The following is a 21,137-nucleotide window of genomic DNA, read 5'->3' on the forward strand; positions in this document are numbered from 1 at the left end:
CATTTGCATATCTGAGATTATTGATATTTCTCCTGGCAATCTTGATTACATCTTGTGATTCATCCAGCCCAGGATTTTGCATGACATTCTCTGTATATAAGTTAAATAAGCAGGGTGACAGTATGTAGCCTTGTTGTACTCCTTTCCCAATTTTCAACTAGTCCCTTGTTCCATGTCTGGTTCTAAAATATTGTTTACAATATGCCACTAACATTTGGATATTCATTTTTCTGGCAGTCTTAGATTGAGTAGGGGAAAGTCAGATTATTATATCTGATTTTATCTGAATCATATCAGATTTATATCTGATTATATATATATTCAGATTATATCTTATATAGTATATCTGATATTATATATATTCAGATTATATCTTAATTAGATCTGATTTAAAATCTGATTGGAAAATCAGGTTATTATATATATATTTTTTAATGTGAGAGACGAATGCATATTTCATCATCTTGTTTTGGTATTTAGGTTTAAATATTGCATTATTTTTCTTTTATGAGGTTAGTATGAATTCAACTAACATCTTAAAATTGCTATAATGGAAGAGTAGGAGAGAGAAAAAGAAACATGTGGTTTTGTCAGTGAGAACTGATTTTAGAGTCGTCACTCCAAATCTTTGTTGTGACGAGACAAAAACCGAGGAGCATACACTCGCCTGACAGATTTGTCAGCAAAGAGAGAAGAAGCACAAGTCATAATTGCTGCTTTGCAAAGATTGTAGTCCCTAGAATCTGTGTGTATTCTGAAATCGTTAAAAACAATTTAAAGCTTTTTAAAATCAAGTGCTTGGTAGTATAGAAGGTTTGGAATAGTTTAAGAATTCAGAGAGTAAGGTGATTGTTTAGTCAAGAAGGAGGTGGCTCTTGAACTTGGAAAGAATCTTTGGATTGTTACTGGCGGGAAACGAAGGCAGAAGAGGTAAGGAGATGGCCGTGAGTGGGCAGAGACCCCAGTGCTGGTGAGCTAGTTAGGAACGAGGCTCAGTTCAGGATGGGTTTGATTTTTCCTGTAAGGTTGTGTCTTTTACCCGCAAATTAACATTCCCCTGTTTCTTTTCCCCATCTGACTTTTCTTGGAAATGTATCACTATTTTCTTAAGAAGAAATAAGACATGGAGAAGCAAAAACTTAAAGCTTTACCTTCCTAAAGGGAGAGTGGTCTGAATAGAGACAGAATTAGATGTTTTCAGTTGCACGTGTCTTATTTTCAAGTACAACAAGAAAGCCTGAGGAGAGAATTACGGCCTTTAGAGTTGGACAGATAAGGATTCTTTGGTGGGTCCATCATTTGCCTTTTGACTGGACAGATTTACCATTTTTCTTATTATGTTTATATAGGAACAGTGCTATCTACTTTATGGGCTTGTTTTTATTAAATGAAGTCATGTATATAAGCTAAGCATGGTGCCTGCTCTATACAGTGAATAAATGGTGGTTAAACTAATTACTTATAATTGAAACAAATAATTGAAATAATTCTGTGATGATAGATATGATAAGCTAAGATGAGCACATAAAAATAATACATAGTATAGAATATTTGGGCTTCCCAGGTGGCGCTAGTGGTAAAGAACCCACCTGCCAATGCAGGAGACATGAGATGTGGGTTCCATCCCTTGGTTGGGAAGATTCCCTGGAGAAGGGCGTGGCAACCCACTCCATTATTCTTGCCTGGAGAATCCCATGGGCAGAGGAGCCTGGTGGGCTACAGTCCATGAGGTCACAAAGAGTCGGACACGACTGAAGGGACTTAAAATGCACATGGTTTACTTGGTATATTTTGGCAGTTTTCTCAGTTGAATTCTTTGCAGTTCTCATTTTCTATCCATTTTTTCTTTTAGGAGACAAAGATGGCAGCAAGGTGACCACAGTGGTGGCAACTCCTGGGCAGGGTCCAGACAGGCCGCAAGAAGTCAGCTATACAGACACTAAAGTGATTGGAAATGGGTCATTTGGTGTGGTGTATCAAGCCAAACTTTGTGATTCAGGAGAACTGGTTGCCATCAAGAAAGTATTACAGGACAAGAGATTTAAGGTAAGACCTTCAGTAGTTCATGTGTTTTTGTTGTTGTCAATACATGTAAATAATTACTTTTTCAAGTGTTTGCTTTTGTTTCAGATTTCATTTATTGCACAAGTGTTTGTTCAGCTCAACTACTATAGTGACTTTTCCATTGTGTATTATGTTGAGATAAAATTTACTGAAGATTGCAGTATTTTTTTGAACTGTAGCTATGAGTGATATATGTATTTAAAATGTTGTGAAAGATAGATTAAAATTTATTAATTCCTTATTTTAAAATGTGACCTCTCTCTGCCTTGGGTCTCATTGGTGTAGGAGACCAGAGAAACATTGCTTGTAGCATATGTTCGTTTGATACAGTTGACTGTGCTTCCTTTCTTGAAAAATTTCCTTCTAGTCTATGATACAACACTGTTGTTTTTTTCCCCCATAACTGACATTTCTTTCCTGCTATATATTCTTATGTCTCCCTTCCATCTGCCCCTAGAAAACGATCCTTCCCACAGTTCATTTTTTTTTCTTACAAGATCCCCTTAGAGTGTCCTGTTTATGGATGATCAGAGGTCATCTCTTCATTATGATACAGTGGAGAGTCAGGAGACCTGGGCTTTCATCGAGGCTCTGCCATTAACAAGCCATGCAGCTCTGTTCCCTTCCCTACTCTGCCCACCTCTGCAGCAATTTAATGAGAGTCTCCTGTGTTTTAGGAACTGTGCTTAACATTAAAGGATAAAAAATTAAGAGGTTATCACTGCTCTGAAATAGCACACATTCTGCTGCCTGTATGCTACAGAATGTTTTGAACATTCTAAAGAGGTTTTTAAAAAACAGTCTAAAGTTTTTGTCTTCAGTTTATTCTCTCCTGAACACTAGTCCCATTTTGCCAAATGCCCACTCAGTCTAGATATCGGAAGGTACCGTTATTTTCAAATTGACAAATCTTCTTATCTAACTCTGACTTAACTGTCAGTCTTAAAGGAAATCCTTTCTATTGGTTCTCATTCCTTCCTGTTCTTTCCTTCTAACGGTTTTCTCATTCACTGTCATCAGTACTCTTCCGTTCTCTCATACTCATATCCAATCATTACCAAACTTGGTTAATTTCGCACTGCCTCCCCCCCCCGCCCCGCCGCCCCTTTCCTTTTCTCATCACTACTGTTCTAGCCAGACCTTTGTCATTATTTGCCTTTTATCACTAGTAACTCTACATCTGATCTTCTCACTTAAAATCTTGCATTCCAACTTTAGATTAATCCCATAGCTCATTCTGGTCATATTGTTTCTACTACACACACATCTTCTATGGTCCCTCATAGTCTAGAAAATAAAGCCTGCCGTTTTAATTGTGCATTCAGGAGTTTCCATAGTCTTGCCTTCTTTCCAAATACTTAATTTTTACAATCCTTTGTATCACTATATTTGAGACATAATTGGTTTTTATGGTCTCTCTGATTTTATTTCCTAAGAACTGGATTTTTATTACATATGTCTCCTGATATCCACACACTTAATGTGTTTTCAAATTAATATCCTTCCCAGGTGGTGCTAGTGGTAAAGACCCTGCCTGCCAATGCAGGAGACGTTAAGAGATGAGGGTTCAATCCCAGGGTTGGGAAGATCCTCTGAAGGGGGGCATCGCAACCCACTCCAGTATTCTTGCCTAGAGAATCCCATGGACAGAGGAGCCTGACAGGCTACAGTCCATAGGGTTGCAAAAAGTTGGAGACGACGGAAGCAAATTAGCGCGCGTGTATGATAGCAGATACTTATCAAATCCTTAAAATATGATCAGTAATCTATGAAGTTTTTACATGAGCAGTTTTATAGATTTCCTCTTAGCACTGTGATATTGATACTGTTATTATTTAGATAAGGAAACCTACACACACAGAGATTATAAATTAACTTGTCCAAAGTCATACAGTTAGCAAGTGGTTAGATGAGCAGGTGTTTGAATCCAAGCAGTCTTACTTCAGAGTGCTTTATTACAGACTATCATTGCTGTATCGAACCAGTACATTCTGTTCAGTAGGTACTTGGGTGAGTTCTTTTTCTTGCTTTTTAAAAAGTTTTAATCTTTTCCTTTATTGTAGTTAAGTTATTCATCTGAAATACAGTTTGGTTCATCTGTTTTTGCTTGTATCCCTTCGTAGAGCTGTATCTCCATTCTCTTTGACTTTTTGAAAAAATTATTTATATTTTCAGTCTGTGTAATGTGGTTCTAAAAGTCAGAGATAACAGATGTCGTTCCCTCTGTCTTGTTCTCCCTCACTCCCTCTGGATAGCCAATCTCTTTTATGTCCTGGTTTACTTTTTCTGGGTTTCTTTTGCTCAAATGAACAGTCAGTGTGTAATCATCCCTTGTTATCCACCGGGGACTGGTTCCAGGACCCGTAGTGGATGCCAAAATTTGCAGGTGCTCAAGTCCCATGTATAAAATGGCATGGTATTTCCATATAACTAAGTCTCCCATATACTTTATGATATAAGCTACTTTAAATAGCTTATAATACCTAATACAGTGTTGATGCTATGTGAATAGTTGTAAATACAGTTTAAATGCTATGTAAATAGTTGCTGATGTGGCAATTTGAAGTTTTGATGTTTGCAACTTTCTGGAGCTTTTCTCCCCTGAGTATTTTTTATCCCAGCTTGGTTGCATCCCTGGCTGTGGAACCCAGGGACACAGAGAGTAACTGTAATTTTCTTGATTTCTTTCTTACACAAAATATAATACAGAGAGTTATTCTTTATACTTTGCTTTTCCTGTTAACTATCGTTCCTGAAAGTCACTGCATATCAGATCAGACATTTTTCTCATCTTTTTTAGAATTTTATGGTATTTCAGCGTTGATTCCAATCACTCTTCTATATATGGATATTGAACTACTTTTCAATATCTAGTAATGTCCCAGGGGGCTGTTATGAAAACGTTTGTGCATAAGTATTTTTTATTAAACGTGTTTATTCATGGTAAACTAAGAGAACTAGGTAGGACTGCTGAATCAAAACAGAAACACATGAAGTTTTGTATGATATTGCTAAATTCCTCTGCACAAGAGCTTGTATAGATTTGTATTCTCTCCAGTAATATGTGATGCCTATTTATTCACATTGATAACATGAATTGGTTTACTTTTTCAATTTTTGTCAACCTGGTAGGTGAGAAATAATATATTTTTTCATGTGTTCAGTGTCCTTTTTTTTTTTATCATATCTAGATTTTAGTTGTGATTAGAAAGCCTTTTCCTTATAAAGTCTTACAGAGAAAGCCTTTTCCTCAAGTTAAAGAGAAATTCATCTGTTTTCTTGCAGCTGTAAGATTTCCCGTTTTACATTTAGACCCCTGATCCATTTGAAGTTTATTCCTGTGTGTGGAGTTTATTTATAACTATGTATAGTATGATTTATTGATCTAATTTTATCTGTTCTAAAGCATTAATCTTTTGTCTTAATACAGTTTTTTAAATAGTCTATGTTCCAATGATTTGAGATGCTATTGTTATTATATGCTAAATTTCCACGTGTAATTTGATCTATTTCTGGACTTTGTGTTCTGTTCTGCTGGGTCATTGCATATTCGTAAGTCAGTACCACATTGTTCTAATTTCATTTTGTAATATGTTTCAATGTCTGGTAGGGCTAGTCTGCTTTTGTAGCTTTTCTTTTTCATGTTATTCTAGCTATGTTTGGATGTATATTTTCCCCTATGAATTTTGGTATCATTTTGACTAACTCCTTGAGAAAGCTTGTTTATTTTTAATAGGAATTTCATCAACTTTTTAAGTTAAGGAGTTAATCGTCTCTCCCATGATGTTGAATTACCTTATCCAGAAATAGGAGATAGCTTTCCATTTGTTCAAGTTTGCTTTTGTAAACTTCCAGGAGTTTTACTTATATAGGTTTTGACATTTCTTGTTAAGCTTATTCTTAAATATTTTAATTGTTTTGTAGCTATTGTATAATTTTGTTTTTATTTTTATTTTTTCTCCTAAAAGTGTTGAAAAGTGGCAGGCTGTCTTACATGAAGTTCAGTTCTTTCCAGTGTATCACCTTTTCTTTGTGAAACTTAAGTATTCTTTGTTCTCCTTGCTAAATGTTGGCTATTAAAAAACTTTTTGATGTATTGACCAATTCATTTCCTTTGATTGTGATAAAATAGACATTTTTCTGACAACTTAAAATTCTATTCACATTTGTAATTTTTACATCACTGCTACCAAGGATTAAATAATCATGTATTTTGCATTAAATAATGATATATTTATGATATATTTTTTAGGAGAAGTTAGAATAGGGTCTTCTCTTTGCACTTTTTTCTTAAACCAACATGCTGAACCTGCTGGTGTCAGTGAGAGGCAGTTTGTTTTGGTGAAAAAACAAGAAGAGAAAGAATGATCAGAGATAGGAAGAATACCAAGAGTAACTAATTATCCCTGTACATTAGTCTTAAAAACTATATATATATTTTCAAGTTGTTTCTGGTACAACAAGTTTCATTGGTGTTTTACCTACAATTTTAATGCCTTTTTCCCTCTGGACCCATCATACTAAAATTAAACTAACCTCAATTGGCCAGTTTGGAAGTGCTCGTGATAGAAAATGCTGTTGTGGTGCTAACAGTAAAGTCCAGCTAGGTACCTTATGTAGGATACCTTTGATATTAGAGCAGGAAGAAGATTAATCAATCCCAATAATCGTTGTTGAGGCTGCCTTTTCCAAGCTGAAAATCAGTAAGCTACATTTTAAATTAATTAGCGATCTTAGCTTCATTATCTATTAATTTCAGTTCTCCTTTGAACTAAGTCATAGGTTTCAGGTGTCCTGCTTGGTTTCACTTGTTCTGTCGCTAGGATGTGGGAGTAGAGAAGTGAAGTGTCACTCCTGTTCTGTTGTTATTGGAGAGTGATTTGAGCCCTGCCTTTAATATATTCTGTTTTGGAGAGTGAGAAGAAATAAATGCCTGGGCTCAATCCTTAGGGCTATGATTATTCTCTGTATGATATTTTGGAGACAACATAGGGGAAATAAGACCTTGGTGTCCACTGTTTGTAGTTTTGTGAGCTTAAGTATATCCATTAACTTTACGAGCTTCAGTTTCATCCTATGTAAAGTGGAAATACTCTTATTACAGTGGTTCCCCAGTTCAGTGTTTGGTGCTAAAGGAACTCAGTAAGCATTGTGCTTGCTTTTTACTCCAATGTTGTGTGAATCAAATGAAACAATATATTATGAGAACGTCCAGTAAATTCTAAAACTCCTTATAATTAAGTTCTATTGGTTTTAATTTTAGATCTGAATTACTACAAATTGCTATTTACTTTGGATTTCTTCCTCTTTGTTTTGCTTCCTCTTTTATTTGGTAGTCTTATTATGAGACACCTAATTATTTGTACTTATATAGCTGTTTTAAGTCATTGTGGAAAATCTATTTCTTGATAAAATTTATAGACAGCTAAAGAGAAATATTAATCTTTAGTTATGTCATATAGAGCTATTATGTTCTTTGAGTCATGAAAACTTGTAATTATCAAGTGGAAGGTAAAAACCAAGATTTAACCTCTGTGGAGGAGGGAGGGCAGGACAATGGCATGCTGAGTAGGAAAAGTCTTATACTTCAGTGTAGCTCTAAGAAAGTTACAGAAAAACCAACAGAGAATCATAAGTCCAGGGTTGAACCATCAGAGGAGTCCAGTGTCTCCTGGGAAACGGGCTTCATTAAATATGTCTGCCATGCTGTGCTGAGTCATTGGCAGGGAACAGTTCATGGGAAGCTTGGCTTATCGCCAAAGAAGAAAATGGTTTTGAGAGGTCAGCAGCTAGGACTACTGGTCAATAGATGTTTCCTGCAGTGGGTTATCCAAGGGAACATTTTCATAGTTAACACGCCAAACTTCCTAAGGATACAGACTGTTTTATGCTACCTCCCCAAGTCATGTAGAATGGCTGGTAAAATGTTATTTTTAACTGTATTAAATTTTCAAAGACTGTACAAAGGTTAATGAGTAAGGATTCTATTTGATTTTGCTTTTACAATTATATATAGTATTATTACCTCTGTTATTCCAGAGAGAAGAAATATGGTGGCATGATATCTGTGGTCCTGAATGCCTTCTTTCTGCCCTTCAGTGACTTGAATGGCTTGAGAGAAAGAGAAATATCTAGGAATGCATTTGACCAAGGAGATGAAAGACCTATATATTGAAAACTCTCAAGCTGTTAATGAAAGAAATTGATGAAGACACAAATAGATGAAAAGATCCTATTGGATGAGTCATGATTGAATCAATATTATTAAAATGTCCATACTACCCAAAACAATCTACATATTCACTGCAATTCCTATCAAAATTCCAATGGTATTTTTCAAAGAAATAGAACAAATAGTACTAAAATTTATATGGAATGACAAAAAATCTCAAATAGTCAAAACAGTCTTGAGAAAGAACAAAGCCAGAGACATAATGCGTCATGATTTCAAACTTTATTAGAGAGCTGCAGTAATTAAAGCAGTATGGTGCTGACATAAAAGCAGACATGTAGCTCAGTGAGACAGAATAAACAGCCCAGAGACAGACTTATGCACTTATGGTCAGTTAATTTACAACAAAGGAGACAAGAATATACAGGGGGGAAAGGACAGCCTTTTCAATAAATGGTGTTGAGAAAACTAGATAGCACATGCAAAAAAATGAAACTCAACAACTGTCTTACATTGTACACAGAAATTAACTCTAGATAGATTAAAGATCTGAATGTAAGACCTGAAAGCATAAAACTCATAGAAGAAAATATAAATGGTAAATGCTTTGATATAGGTCTTGGTGATGATTTTTTAAATCTGAAACCAAAAGCGCCAGAAGCAAAAATAAACAAGTGGGACTACATCAAACTAAAAAGCTTTTGCACAGCAAAGAAAACCATCTACAAAATGAAAAGGCAACCCATTGAGCGAGATAAAATATTTGCAAATCACATATCTGGTAAGGGGCTAATATCAAAAACCCCAACAATCCAGTTAAAAAATGGGCATAGGACCTGAACATTTTTTTGAGGAAGACATGCAGATGGCCACCAAGTCCTTAAAAAGATGTTCAACATCACAGATCATCAAGGAATGCAAATCAAAACCACAACAAGGGATTTCCCTGGTGGTCCATTGGTTAAGAATATTCCTTGCAGTACAAGGGATGTGGATTCGATCCCTGGAGACCTGCATTGCAAGATCCCACATCATGAGCAACTAAGCCCATGTGCTGCAACTGCTGAGCTCATGTGCCATAACTAGGGCATCCAGGTGCTACAATGAAAGATCCCGTGTGACGCAACAAAGATCCTGTGTGCTGCATTTAAGACCTGATGCAGCCAAAAAAACCCAGAATGAGGTATCACCTCATACCTGTTAGAATGGCTGTTTTTCATAAGGCTGAAAGTCACAAGTGTTGGCAAGGATGTGGAGAAAGAGAATCTTTTGTGTGCTGTTTGTGGGAATGTAGATTGGTGCAGACACTGTGGAAAACAGTATGGAAGTTCCACAAAATAGTAAAAATAGAACTACCATACGGTAAAGCATCTACCTGCAGTGCAGGAGACCCGGGTTCGATCCCTAGGTCGGGAAGATCCCCTGGAGGAGGAAATGCAACCCACTCCGGTATTCTTGCTTGGGAAATTCCACAGACAGAGGAGACTGGTGGGCTACAATCCATGGGGTTGCAAAGAGTTGGATACGACTGAGCAACTAACATATAGGATCCATCAATTCTAGTTTGGGGTATTTATCAAAAGAAAATCAAAGTACTAACTCGAAAAGATATATGTACCCCATGGTCCTTGCAGCATTATTTGTAATAGTTAAGATATAGAAACAACCTAAGAATTTATCAGTGGATGAATGGATAAAGAAATTGCGGAGTGAGTGAGTGTGTGTGTGTGTGTGTGTGATGGAACATTATTCAGCTGTAAGAAAAGAAAATCCTGACATCATGGCTATGTGGCTAGACCTTGAGGGCATTATGCTAAGTGAAATAAGTCAGACAGAAAAACACAAATGCCACATGGTGTCTCTTATGTATGAAATCCTACCCTCAGCAACAACAAAGAACAAACTTGTAAATACGGAGAACAGATTGACGGTTGCCAGAGGCAGGAGGTGGGAGAAATAGGTGAAGGGGTTGAAAAGGTAAAACAAAAACCTCAATATGAGTCACAGTATGCTTCTAAATTTTCTTATGTTTTAAAAAGTTTTTATTATCTTTAGTGTTTAAATTCCTGTAAATTCCTTTTAAATTCCTGTATGTCTGTGGTAAGTTCCAAGTAAGTGTTTAGCATTAGGAGTTAGATTTGCTTTTTTGACTAGTTTCTCTAAAGCCTTTGCAGTTTTTGTGGATGGTCAGCTGCTTGATTCTTTTTATATAAGAGCTTTATTGAGATATAATGTCTATAACATGAATTTCACCCTTTTATTAGTGTATACAAGCCATTGGTTTTAATATAATCATAGAGTTGTGTAGCTGTCACTACTGATTCTAGGATATTTTCATCACCTTAGAAAGAAACTCTTTTAATAGTGCTCTCTTCAATTCTTATTAACAGTCTCGTCCCATCCTCCTCTTTACGTAGGCCCTGGCAATCACTCATCTACTTTCTGTCTTCATGGATTTGCCCATTCTGGACATTTCATATAAATGGAATAATAATGTATGACCTTTTTGTTTCTGTCTTCTTTCACTTGGAAAAAATATTCAAAGTTCCTCAATGTTAACCATGTCTCAGTATTTCAGTCCTTTTTGTGGCTGAATAATACTATGTTTTGTGGATATACTGCATTTTGTTAATCTGTTCACTAGTTGATGAACATTTGAGTTGTTGTTACATTTTGACTGTAATGAATGATGCTGCTCTGAACATTATTTGCATACAAGTTTTTGTGGGTGCTTTTTTTCCCCTCAGTTCTCTTGGGTGTATACTTATAAGTCTTGTGGGTCCTATGGTGACTCTGTGATTAACATTTTGAGAAAGTGCTAACTTGTTTTCCAGAGCCACTGTACCATTTTATAGTCTATGAGCACTGGATAAACACTGCAGTTTCTCCACATTGTTGCCAGTACTTGTTATTATCCGAGTTTTGATGATATTTGTCTGAGCGTGAACTGTTTCACATTTCCTGTTGGCTAATGAGGTTGAACATCATTTCATCTTTTCTTTTATTGACCTTTAGTGTGTATTCTTTGAAGAAATTTCTGTTGAATTTCTTTGCCCACTAAAACTTTTTAATTTTCCTTTTTTGACAGGTAACTGTTTGAAGAAGTTTTAGTTTTACAGAGCAATGAATGAAAAGTACAGTGCTCCTATATACACTCTTCTCGTCAGTCCCCCCTGCTATTAATGTAGCACGTTTGCATGAATGTAGATATGTTACAATTGAAGCAGTATTGATGTATTAGTAGTAAAGTCCATAGTTTTCATTATTGTTCATTATTTGTGTCTGTGGGCTTTGGCAAATGTATAATGACATGTTTCCATCGTTATAGTGTCATGTGGCATAGTTTCAGTGTCCAAAAAATTCCCTGAGCTCCACCTATTTATCCTTCTCTCCTTCACCCGAACCCTTGACAACCATTGATTTTAAAAAAAAAAGTTTCCACAGTTTTGTCTATTCTAGAATGTCATATGCTTGGAAGCATACACTGCAGCCTTTTTAGATTGACTTTTTTCACTTAGCAATGTGCACTTAATGTACTTGCTTAGCTTTTCTTGGCATGATAGCTCATTTCTTTTTCTCTCAGAACAAATACCTCTGTATGCATATACTACATTTTGTTTTTTTATTTGCTTATTGAAGGACATCTTGGCTGCTTCCAGGTTCTTGCAGTTATGAATAAAGTTTCTTCTAGACATTCATGTACAGGTTTTTGTGTGAATATAAGTTTTCAGTTGATTTGGGTAAATGTTAAGTAGCACAGTTGCTAGATTGTTGCTAGATTTTATGGTAAGAGTATGGTTCAGTTTTGCGGGAAACTGCCCAACTATTTTCTGATGTGGCTGTGCAGAATAATTTTATATTCCCATTAGCATTGATGAGAGTTCCTGTCGCTCTGCATCCTCACCAGCCTTTGGTGGTGTCAGTGTTTTGGGGTTTGGCCATTCTGAGAGGAGTGCAGTGGAAGTGAAAGTGTTAATCGCTCAGTCTTTCAGATTATTTAAGACCCCATAGGGTGCACCAGGCTCCTCTGTCCATGGAATTCTCTAGCAAGAATACTGGAATGGATTGCCATTCCATTCTCCAGGGGATCTTCCCGACCCAGGGATCAAACCCAGGTCTCTTCTATTGCAGGCAGATTCTTTACCATCTGAACAGTTTTTGTTCAGTCACTTAGTTGTGTCTGACTCTTTGCAACCCCATGGACTGCAGCAAGCCAGGCTTCCCTGTCCTTCACCATCCCCCAGAGTTTGCTCAAACTCATGTCCATTGAGTTGGTGATGCCATCCAACCATCTCATCCTCTGTCATCCCCTTTTCCTCCTGCCTTCAATCTTTCCCGGCATCAGGGTCTTTTCTACTGAGTTGGCTATTCTCATCAGGTGGCCAAAGTGTTGGAGCTTCAGCTTGAGCATCAATCTTTCCAATGAATATTCAGGGTTGATTTTCTTTAGAATTGACTGGTTGGATCTCCTTGCTGTCCAAGGAACTCTCAAGAGTCTTCTCCAACACCACAGTTCAAAAGCATCAATTTTTCAGTGCTCAGCTTTCTTTATGGTCCAACTCTAACATCCGTACATGACTGTTGGAAAAACCATAGCTTTGACTATACGCATCCTTGTCAGCAAAGTAATTTCTGACTGAACAGTGAGACCTTAATGTCTAATCTGAGCAGTAATATCTCACTGTTGTTTAAATTTGCAGCTCCCTGATGAAATACCATGTTGAGCATCTTTTACTATGCTTATGTGCCATCAGTATATCTTCTTTGGTGTGGTGTCTTTTCAAGTCTTTTGCCCATTTCAAATGGTTGACTGTTTTCTTGCTGTTGAGTTTTAAGGGTTCTTTGTATATTTTGTATAAAAATTCTTTATCAGATAAGTGTTTTACAGAGGTTTTCTCCCAGTATGTGACTTGTGTTTTCATTAGTGTCTTAGAGCATAAATATTTAATTTTCATGGAAGTCCAGTTTTTAACTTTTTTCTTTCATGGATTGTGCTTTTGCTGTTGGATCTAAAAAGCTAAGGACACAGTCAAATCCAAGGACACCTAAATTTTCTTCCATGTTATCTTGTAGTGTTTATAGTTTTTTCTCTTACATTTAAGTCTGTGATCCACTTTGAGTTAATTTTTGAAAAAGTTGTAAGATCTGTATCTAGATTAATTTCTTTGCTTTTCAGTTGTTCCAGCACTGTTTGTTAAAAACACTATCCTTTCTCCTTTGAAGTGCCTTTTTTCTTTTGACAAAGTTCAGTTGGTTATATCTGGTGGCTGTTTCTGGGCGCTCTCTTCTCTTCTAGTGACCTGTTTGTTTCTTTCTCTAATATCACATTGTCTGTTTTTACGCTAGCTTTACAATATGTCTTGAAATCAGTTGGTATCAATCTTTTGACTGTTCTTCAATTTTGTGTTGACCAATCCATATCCACAAAGTAATTTGCTGGTATTTTTATTGGAATTGCTTTAAATTTATATTTTATGTTAGGAAGAACTGGCATCTCGACAGTATGCAGTCCTCCTCTCCATGTATTAATGCATAAAATATGTTTCCACTTACTTAGATCTTTGATTCTTTCTTCAGAATTTTGTAGTTTTCTCCTATAAATCTTGTATATAGTTTATTTGCTTTGTATTTTTCTTTTTTTTCCTTTTTGTATGCTAATGTAAATTATATTGTGTTTTTTGGTTTCAAATATAAATTGTTCATTGCTGGTATGTAAAAAGGCAGTTGACTTTTGTACCTTAATCTTATATCCTGCAAACCATAGTTGCTTATTAGTTCCAAGATGTTTTTCATTTTTTGATGACTTGGGATTTTTTATGTGAACAATCATGTCATCTGTGAACAAAGATAGTTTTACTACTTCTTTCCCAATCTGTATACACTTTATGTTTTAATGCATATGAAGTGTTGAATAGGAGTGGTAAGAATCTCAAGTTTTTCTTGTCTTGTTGTTGATATCAGCAGGCAAACAATTTCTCCTCATGAAGTACATAGTTAGCTGTAGAAGTTTTTGTAGATGTTCTTGATCAAGATGAAGATGTTCCCCTCTATTCCTGGTTTGTTAAGAGTGTTTTTTTAAAATCATGAATGGATGTTGAATTTTGTCAAATACATTTTCTATCTCTATAGATATGATCAGATAATTCTTTAGCCAGTTGATGAGGTGAATTATATTAATTACTTTTAAGTGTTGAACCGGCTTTTCATACCTCGGGTAAATCCCACATGGTCTTGGTATATCTTATTTTTATACGTTGCTGGAATCAGTTTGCTGAGATATTGGTTTGTAGTTTTTGTTGTAATACATCTGTCTTAGGTATTAGGGTAATGCTGGTCTCATAGAATGAATTGGACTGTATTCCCTTTGCTTTTGTCTTCTAGAAAAGGCTAGAGAACTGATACAGTTTCTTTGTTAAGAGATTGGTGAAATTCACCAGTGAACCCATCTGGGTGTGGTGCTTTCTATTTAGGAAGATGACTAATTGTATGTCAGGTTGTTTAATAGATACAGGCCTGTTCAGTTTATCTAGTTCTCCTTGTGTGTGTTCTGGTAGATTGTATTTTTCAAGAAATTGGTCCATTTATCTAGGTTATTAAATTTGTAGGTACAGAGTTTATCATAATATCCATTTATTTTTTCTGTTAATATCCATGAGATCTGTGGTGATGGAATCTTTTTGGTTTTGATGCTAGTAATTTCTATCTACTCTCTCCTTTTTTCAGTTAACCTGGCAAGAGGCTTATCAGTTTTATTGATCTTTCGAAGAACTATCTTTTGAGAGTTCTAATTTTTCTCTGTTGACTTTCTTTTTTCAGTTTGGTCTCTGCTTTAGATTTTTTTCTCCTGCTTGCTTTGAATTTAATTTGTTCTTTCTCTGGTTTTCTAAGTTGCAGGCTAAAGATTGATTTTGAATTTTCTTATTTAATATATGCAGTCACTGCTGTAAATTTCCCACTAGGCACTGGCTTCACTGCATCCACAAATTTTGATTTAGCTCAAAATACTTTTAATTTTTTCTTGAGACTTCTTTGACCAATATGTTATTTAAAAGTATGTTGTTTATGCTCCAAATATTTTGCATTTTTTTCTGTTACTGATTCTAGTCTGATTTCACTATGGTTCGAGCGCATGTTTTCTGTAATGTCTGTTCTTTTTAATTTGCTAAGGTATGTCTTATGGCCCAGAATTAGGTCTATCTTGATGAATGTTCTATATGAGCTTGAGAAAAATATATATTCAGCTATTGTTGGATGAAATTTCCTGTAAATATGTTAATTAGATCCAATTGATTAATAGTATTTGGTTCAATTATGTCCTTACTGAGTTTTGGCTTGCTGGATCTATCAGTAACTGATAACTAATGAAAGGGTGTCAGAATCTCTAAGTAGTAAATCTGTCTCCTCCTTGTGATTCTGTTAGTTTTTGCCTCTAAAAATTTTGACACTCTGTTGTTAGGTGCATACACATTAAGAATTGTCCTTTTTCATTATGTAATGCCAATCTTTATCTGTCATAATTATTCTTGCTGGGTAGTCTTCTTTGTCCAAAATTAATGTAACTACTTCAGCTTTCTTTTGATTAGTCTTAGTATGGTATATTATTCTCCATCCTTTTACTTTATTTTATTAAAAAAATGTAACATTAAACGTATGTACTTAACTATTTTTGGTTTTTTTTTTTGCTCTTTTTTCTCCCTTCCGAGTTTTATTGAGTATAAATTGACAAAATTGTATATATTTAAAGTGGTCAATGTGTTATAATCAATTATATGTATAAATTGTGAAATGAGTGCCCTAATAAATTATTAACATATTCATCACCTCACATAATTACCTTTTTTATATGGGTATGGTGAGAACACTTGAGATCTACTCTATTAGCGAATTCCAAGTATACAGTACAGTACTGTTAATAGGTACCATGGTGTACATCAGATCCCAGAACTATGTCATCTCATGACTGAACATAAATACCTTTGATCAATGTCTTTTCATTTCTCCCACACCCCAACCCACTGCAACCATCATTCTACTCTATTTTGTTTGAGTTTAATTTTGATTTCACATACAAGTTAGCTTATGCTTTAGTCTTCTTTGACACTTAGAAGTTTTAAAGTTTGATATAGTCACTGTTTTTGCTTTAGTCACTTGAGCTTTTTGGTTTCATAAAAAAAAAAGAAATTCTGTTACTTGCCACAGCATGAATGAGCTTCAAAAAATATTATGCTGAGTGAAATAAACTAGTCACCAAATGTCAAGTATGTTGCCAGTGCTAATGCCATGAAGTGTTTCTCCTGTGTTTTCTTCTAGGATATTTGTAGTTTTAGGTCTTATGTTTAGGGCTTTGCTCCATTTTGAGTTAAATTTTTGTGTGTGGTGTACGGTAAGGATCCATCTTTGTGTTGTATTTTATGTGTGTGGGAGGGGCTGCCTGTGAACATTCTATTTTCCCAACACCTTTTGCTTCAGAAAGCATTCTTTTCCCATTGTATAGTCCTGTCACTCTTGTTTAAAGTATACAAAAGGGCTTATTTCTAATTTCTCTATTCTGTGTTTATGCTAATTTCATACTGTTTTGATTACTGCTGCTTTGTAGCTTGTTTTCAAATCAGAAAGTGTGAGATTTTGTTCTCCTTTTTCAAGATTGTTTTGGATCTTTGCGGTATTTGGGGAGTATCTATAGATTTTGGGATTTTGTTTTCCTGTTACTGCAAAAAATGCCATATTTGGATTTTGATAGGGATTTGGATTGAACCTATAGATAAAGATGATTTTGGGGTGGAAACAACACTCAGTTGTGGAAGTGTCTTATGGTGAAAGTAAAGTCTGATGCTGTAAAGAACAGTATTACATAGGAACCTGAAATGTTAGGTCCATTAATCAAGGTAAATTGGGCATGGTCAAGCAGGAGATAGCAAGAGTGAACATCACCATCTTAGAAATTAGTGAACTTGGAAAATTCAGACTTAAATTGAAGAAAGTAGGGCAAACCACTACTCCATTCAGGTATGACCTAAATAAAATCCCTTACGATTGTACAGTGGAAGTGACAAATAGATTCAAGGAATTGGATCTGATAGAGTACCTGAAGAACTATGAACAGAGGTTCCTAACATTGTACAAGAAGCAGTGATCAAACCATCCCCAAGAAGAAGAAATGCAAAAAGGCAAAATGGTTGTCTGAAGAGGTCTTACAAAAAGCTGAGAAAAGAGAAGCAAAAGGCTAAGGAGAAAAGGAACAATATGTCCATCTGAATGCAGAGTTCCAAAGAATAGCAAGGAGAGATAAGAAAGCCTTTCTCAGTGATCAATGCAAAGAAGTAGAGGAAAACAATAGAATGGGAAAGACTAGAGATTTCTTCAAGAAAATTAGAGATACTCAGGGAATATTTCATGCAAAGATGGGCTCGATAAAGGACAGAAATGGTATGGATCTAACAGAAGCAGAAGATACAGGATACAAGATGGCAAGGATACACAGAAGAACTATGCAAAAAAGATCTTCATGACCCAGATAATCACGATGGTATGATCACTGACCTGGAGCCAGATATCCTGGAGTGGGAAGTCAAGTGGGCATTAGGAAGCATCAGTATAAACAAAGCTAGTGGAAGTGATGGAATTCCAGTTGAGCTATTTCAAATTCTCAAAGATGATGCTGTTAAAGTGCTGCAGTCAATATACCAGCAAATTTGGAAAACTCAGCAGTGGCCACAGGACTGGAAACGGTCACTTTTCATTCCAATCCCACAGAAAGGAAGTGCCAAAGAATGTTCAAACTACTGCACAATTGCACTCATCTCACACCCTAGCAAGGTAATGCTCAAAATTCTCCAAGCTAGACTTTAACAGTACAGGAATCGAGAACATCCAGATGTTCAGCCTAGATTTAGAAAAGGCAGAGGAACCAGAGATCAGATTGCTAATATCTGTTGGATCATCAAAAAAACAAGGGAATTCCAGAAAAGCATCTACTTCTATTTCATTGACTATGCTAAACATTTTGACTGTGTGTCACAACAAACAGTGGAAAATTCTGAAAGAAATGGGAATTACCAGACCACCTGACCTGCCTCTTGAGAAACCTCTGTGCAGGTCAGGAAGCAACAGTTAGAACTGGACACGGAACAACAGACTGGTTCCAATAGGAAAAGGAGTACATCAAGACTGTATATTGTCACCCTACTTAAGTTATATGCAGAGTACATCATGAGAAACACTGGGCTGGAAGAAAGCTGGAATCAAGATTGCCGGGAGAAATATCAGTAACCTCAGATATGCAGATGACACCACCCTTATGGCAGAAAGCAAAGGAACTAAAGAGCCTCTTGATGAAAGAGAGTGAAAAAGTTGGTTTAAAACTCAAAATTCAGAAAACTAAGATCATGGCATCTGGTCCCATCAGTTCATGGCAAACAGATGGGGGACACAGTAGAAACAGTAAGAGACTTTATTTTCTTGGGCTCCATAATCACTGCAGATGGTGACTGCAGCCAGGAGATGAAAAAGACGCTTGCTCCTTGGAAGAGAAGCTATGACAAACCTAGACACCATTAAAAAGCAGAGACATTAGCAACAGTGGGCCCTCTAGTGAAAGCTGTAGTTTTTCCAGTAGTCATGTATGGATGTGAGAGTTGGACTTAAAGAAAGCTGAGCACCGACGAATTGATGCTTTTGAACTGTGGTGTTGGAGAAGACTCTTGAGAGTCCCTTGGACTGCAAGGAGATCAAATCAATCAATCCTAAAGGAAATCAGTCCTGAATATTCATTGGAAGGACTGATGCTGAAGCTGAAACTCCAATACTTTGGCCACCTGATGCAATGAATTGACTCATTGGAAAAGACCCTGATGCTGGGAAAGACTGAAGGTGGGGGGAGAAGGGGACGACAGAGGATGAGATGGTTGGATGGCATCACTGACTGGATGGACATGAGTTTGAGCAAGCTCCTGGAATTGGTGATAGACAGGTAAGCCTGCCATGCTGCCAGTCCATGGGGTCGCAAGTGTTGAACACGACTGAGTGACTGAACTGAAACTAAAATGGACGAGAGTGGGTGGTTTAATTAAGATGACCATTATATCTACTGCTGTGGGCAAGAATCTCTTAGAAGAAAAGGAGTAGACCTAATAGTCAGTGAAAGAGCCCGAAATGCCGTTCTTGGGTGTAATTCTCAAAAATAACAGAATAATTTTGGTTCCTTTCCAAGGCAAACCATTCAACATCACAGTAATCCAAGTCTGTGCTCCAAGCACTAATACCAAAAAAGACGAAGGCGTAGAAGATCTTCTGATTCATTTTGCTGCACACCTGAAACTATCACAACATTGTTAATTAAGTGTACTCCAATATAACATAAAAAGTTTTAAAATTTTGGTAATGGTATATAACCCTTTCAGTGAGTTTTAGAGTTTTGTTTACTAGTATTTTATTGACAATTTTTGCATCAGTATCTAAAAGCGATGTTGGTCTGACGTTTTCTTGATGTTTCCATCCCTACTGTTTTAAAGAAATTAATGAGTTAATTTATTTTTGGCTGTCATGGGTCTCTTGCTGCATGGGCTTTTCTCTAGTCATGGTGAGCAGGGGCTCCTCTCTCGTTGCTGTGGGTGGGCTTCTTATGACAGTGACTTCTCTTGTGGAGCCTGAGCTTCAGTAGTTGCAGCACGTGGGCTCAGTAGTGGTTTCCCGGCTTCAGAGCACAGGTTCAGTAGTCGTGGTGCACGGACTGGTTGCTCTGTGGCATATGGGATCTTCCCAGATCAGTGATCAAACTCGTGTCTCCTGTGTTGGCAGGTAGATTCTTTACCACTGAGCCCCCAGGGAAGCCCTCTGTCTCTACTTTTAATGTATCTCTGTCTTTTAAAATCTGTGAATTTTAAGTGGATTTCTTTCTGATTATATAGAATTGGGGCTTTTTAAAACTTTTTTTTAATTCATGTTTTAAATTTGTGGTATAATTGATTTATAGCTAGTTGTGCAACTTAAATATTTTTCTGTTTTTGCTTTTTTTCAGTTCACTTACAGTCTCTGCCTTTCATGTACATTTATGGCACTGATGTTTAAAGAGATTATTAATATAGTTGGGTCATATTTTTGCTATATTTGTTACTGTTTCTATTCATTGAAGTTGTTCTTTGTTTATCCTTTTGTCTTGTTTTTCTTACTCTGTTTTTAACTGGGCTCTATATACGATTCTTTCTCCTCTCAGCATATTTTTTATACTTTTAAACCTTTTTTCGTGGTTATACTTGAGTCTGCAGTTGTACATTTTACACCTTTTGACATCCATTTTCAGTTAACACCATATTGCTGCACTGATAGTGAAAGTACCTCACGGCACAGTATTCCTAATTCCTCCTTTCCATTCCTTATGACATTGCTGTCATTAATATCACTTATCTATAAGATATCATCACTGAATGCATTGTTGCTATTATTTGTTTGAGCAAATGGTTACCTGTTAGATCCACTAACAGGTAAAAAGATCAACTTTTTCTAACGCTTTTTCTTTATGCGGACCCGATCTTACCTGTGTCATTTTTCTTTCTGATGAATTTTGTATTTTACCCTTTCTTGGATGACACGTCTACTGTTGACACATTCTGTCAATTTTTGTTTTTCTGAGAAAAATATTTACTTCTCCTTTACATTTGAAGAATAATTTTCCTGGTACAAAGCAAAATTATTCTTGTGGTTTTTTTTTTTTTTTTCTTTCAACACTTTAAATATTTTACGTTACTCTTGTTTGCATGACTTTTGAGAAGTTCAATGTGATTTTTATCTTTGCTTGTCAGTTGGTGAGGTTTTCTTTCCCCTCCTCTGGCTTCTTTCAAGATTTCCCCTTTGTCTTTGATCTTTTGCATTTTAAGTATGATATATCTAGGTGTAGATTTTTTGG

The 21,137-nt window shown here is 36.1% G+C and overlaps 1 protein-coding gene across 5 annotated transcripts in view; it reads left to right on the top strand.

Annotated features, from left to right (window-relative positions):
* GSK3B (glycogen synthase kinase 3 beta) overlaps positions 1 to 21,137 on the top strand; it is a 207,997-nt gene that overhangs the window by 71,264 nt on the left and 115,596 nt on the right. For all 5 annotated transcript variants that reach the window (XR_006335270.1, XM_043874209.1, XM_043874211.1 and 2 more), the window contains exon 2: positions 1,853 to 2,046. Coding sequence is in view for 4 of the 5 variants with exons in the window: in XM_043874209.1 (XP_043730144.1) it covers positions 1,853 to 2,046 (194 nt within the window). In the remaining variant the exon portion in view is untranslated. The remainder of the gene's footprint in view (positions 1 to 1,852; positions 2,047 to 21,137) is intronic.

The sequence above is a fragment of the Cervus elaphus genome, chromosome 19 (genome assembly GCF_910594005.1).
Source record: "Cervus elaphus chromosome 19, mCerEla1.1, whole genome shotgun sequence".
Taxonomy (NCBI): domain Eukaryota; kingdom Metazoa; phylum Chordata; class Mammalia; order Artiodactyla; family Cervidae; genus Cervus; species Cervus elaphus.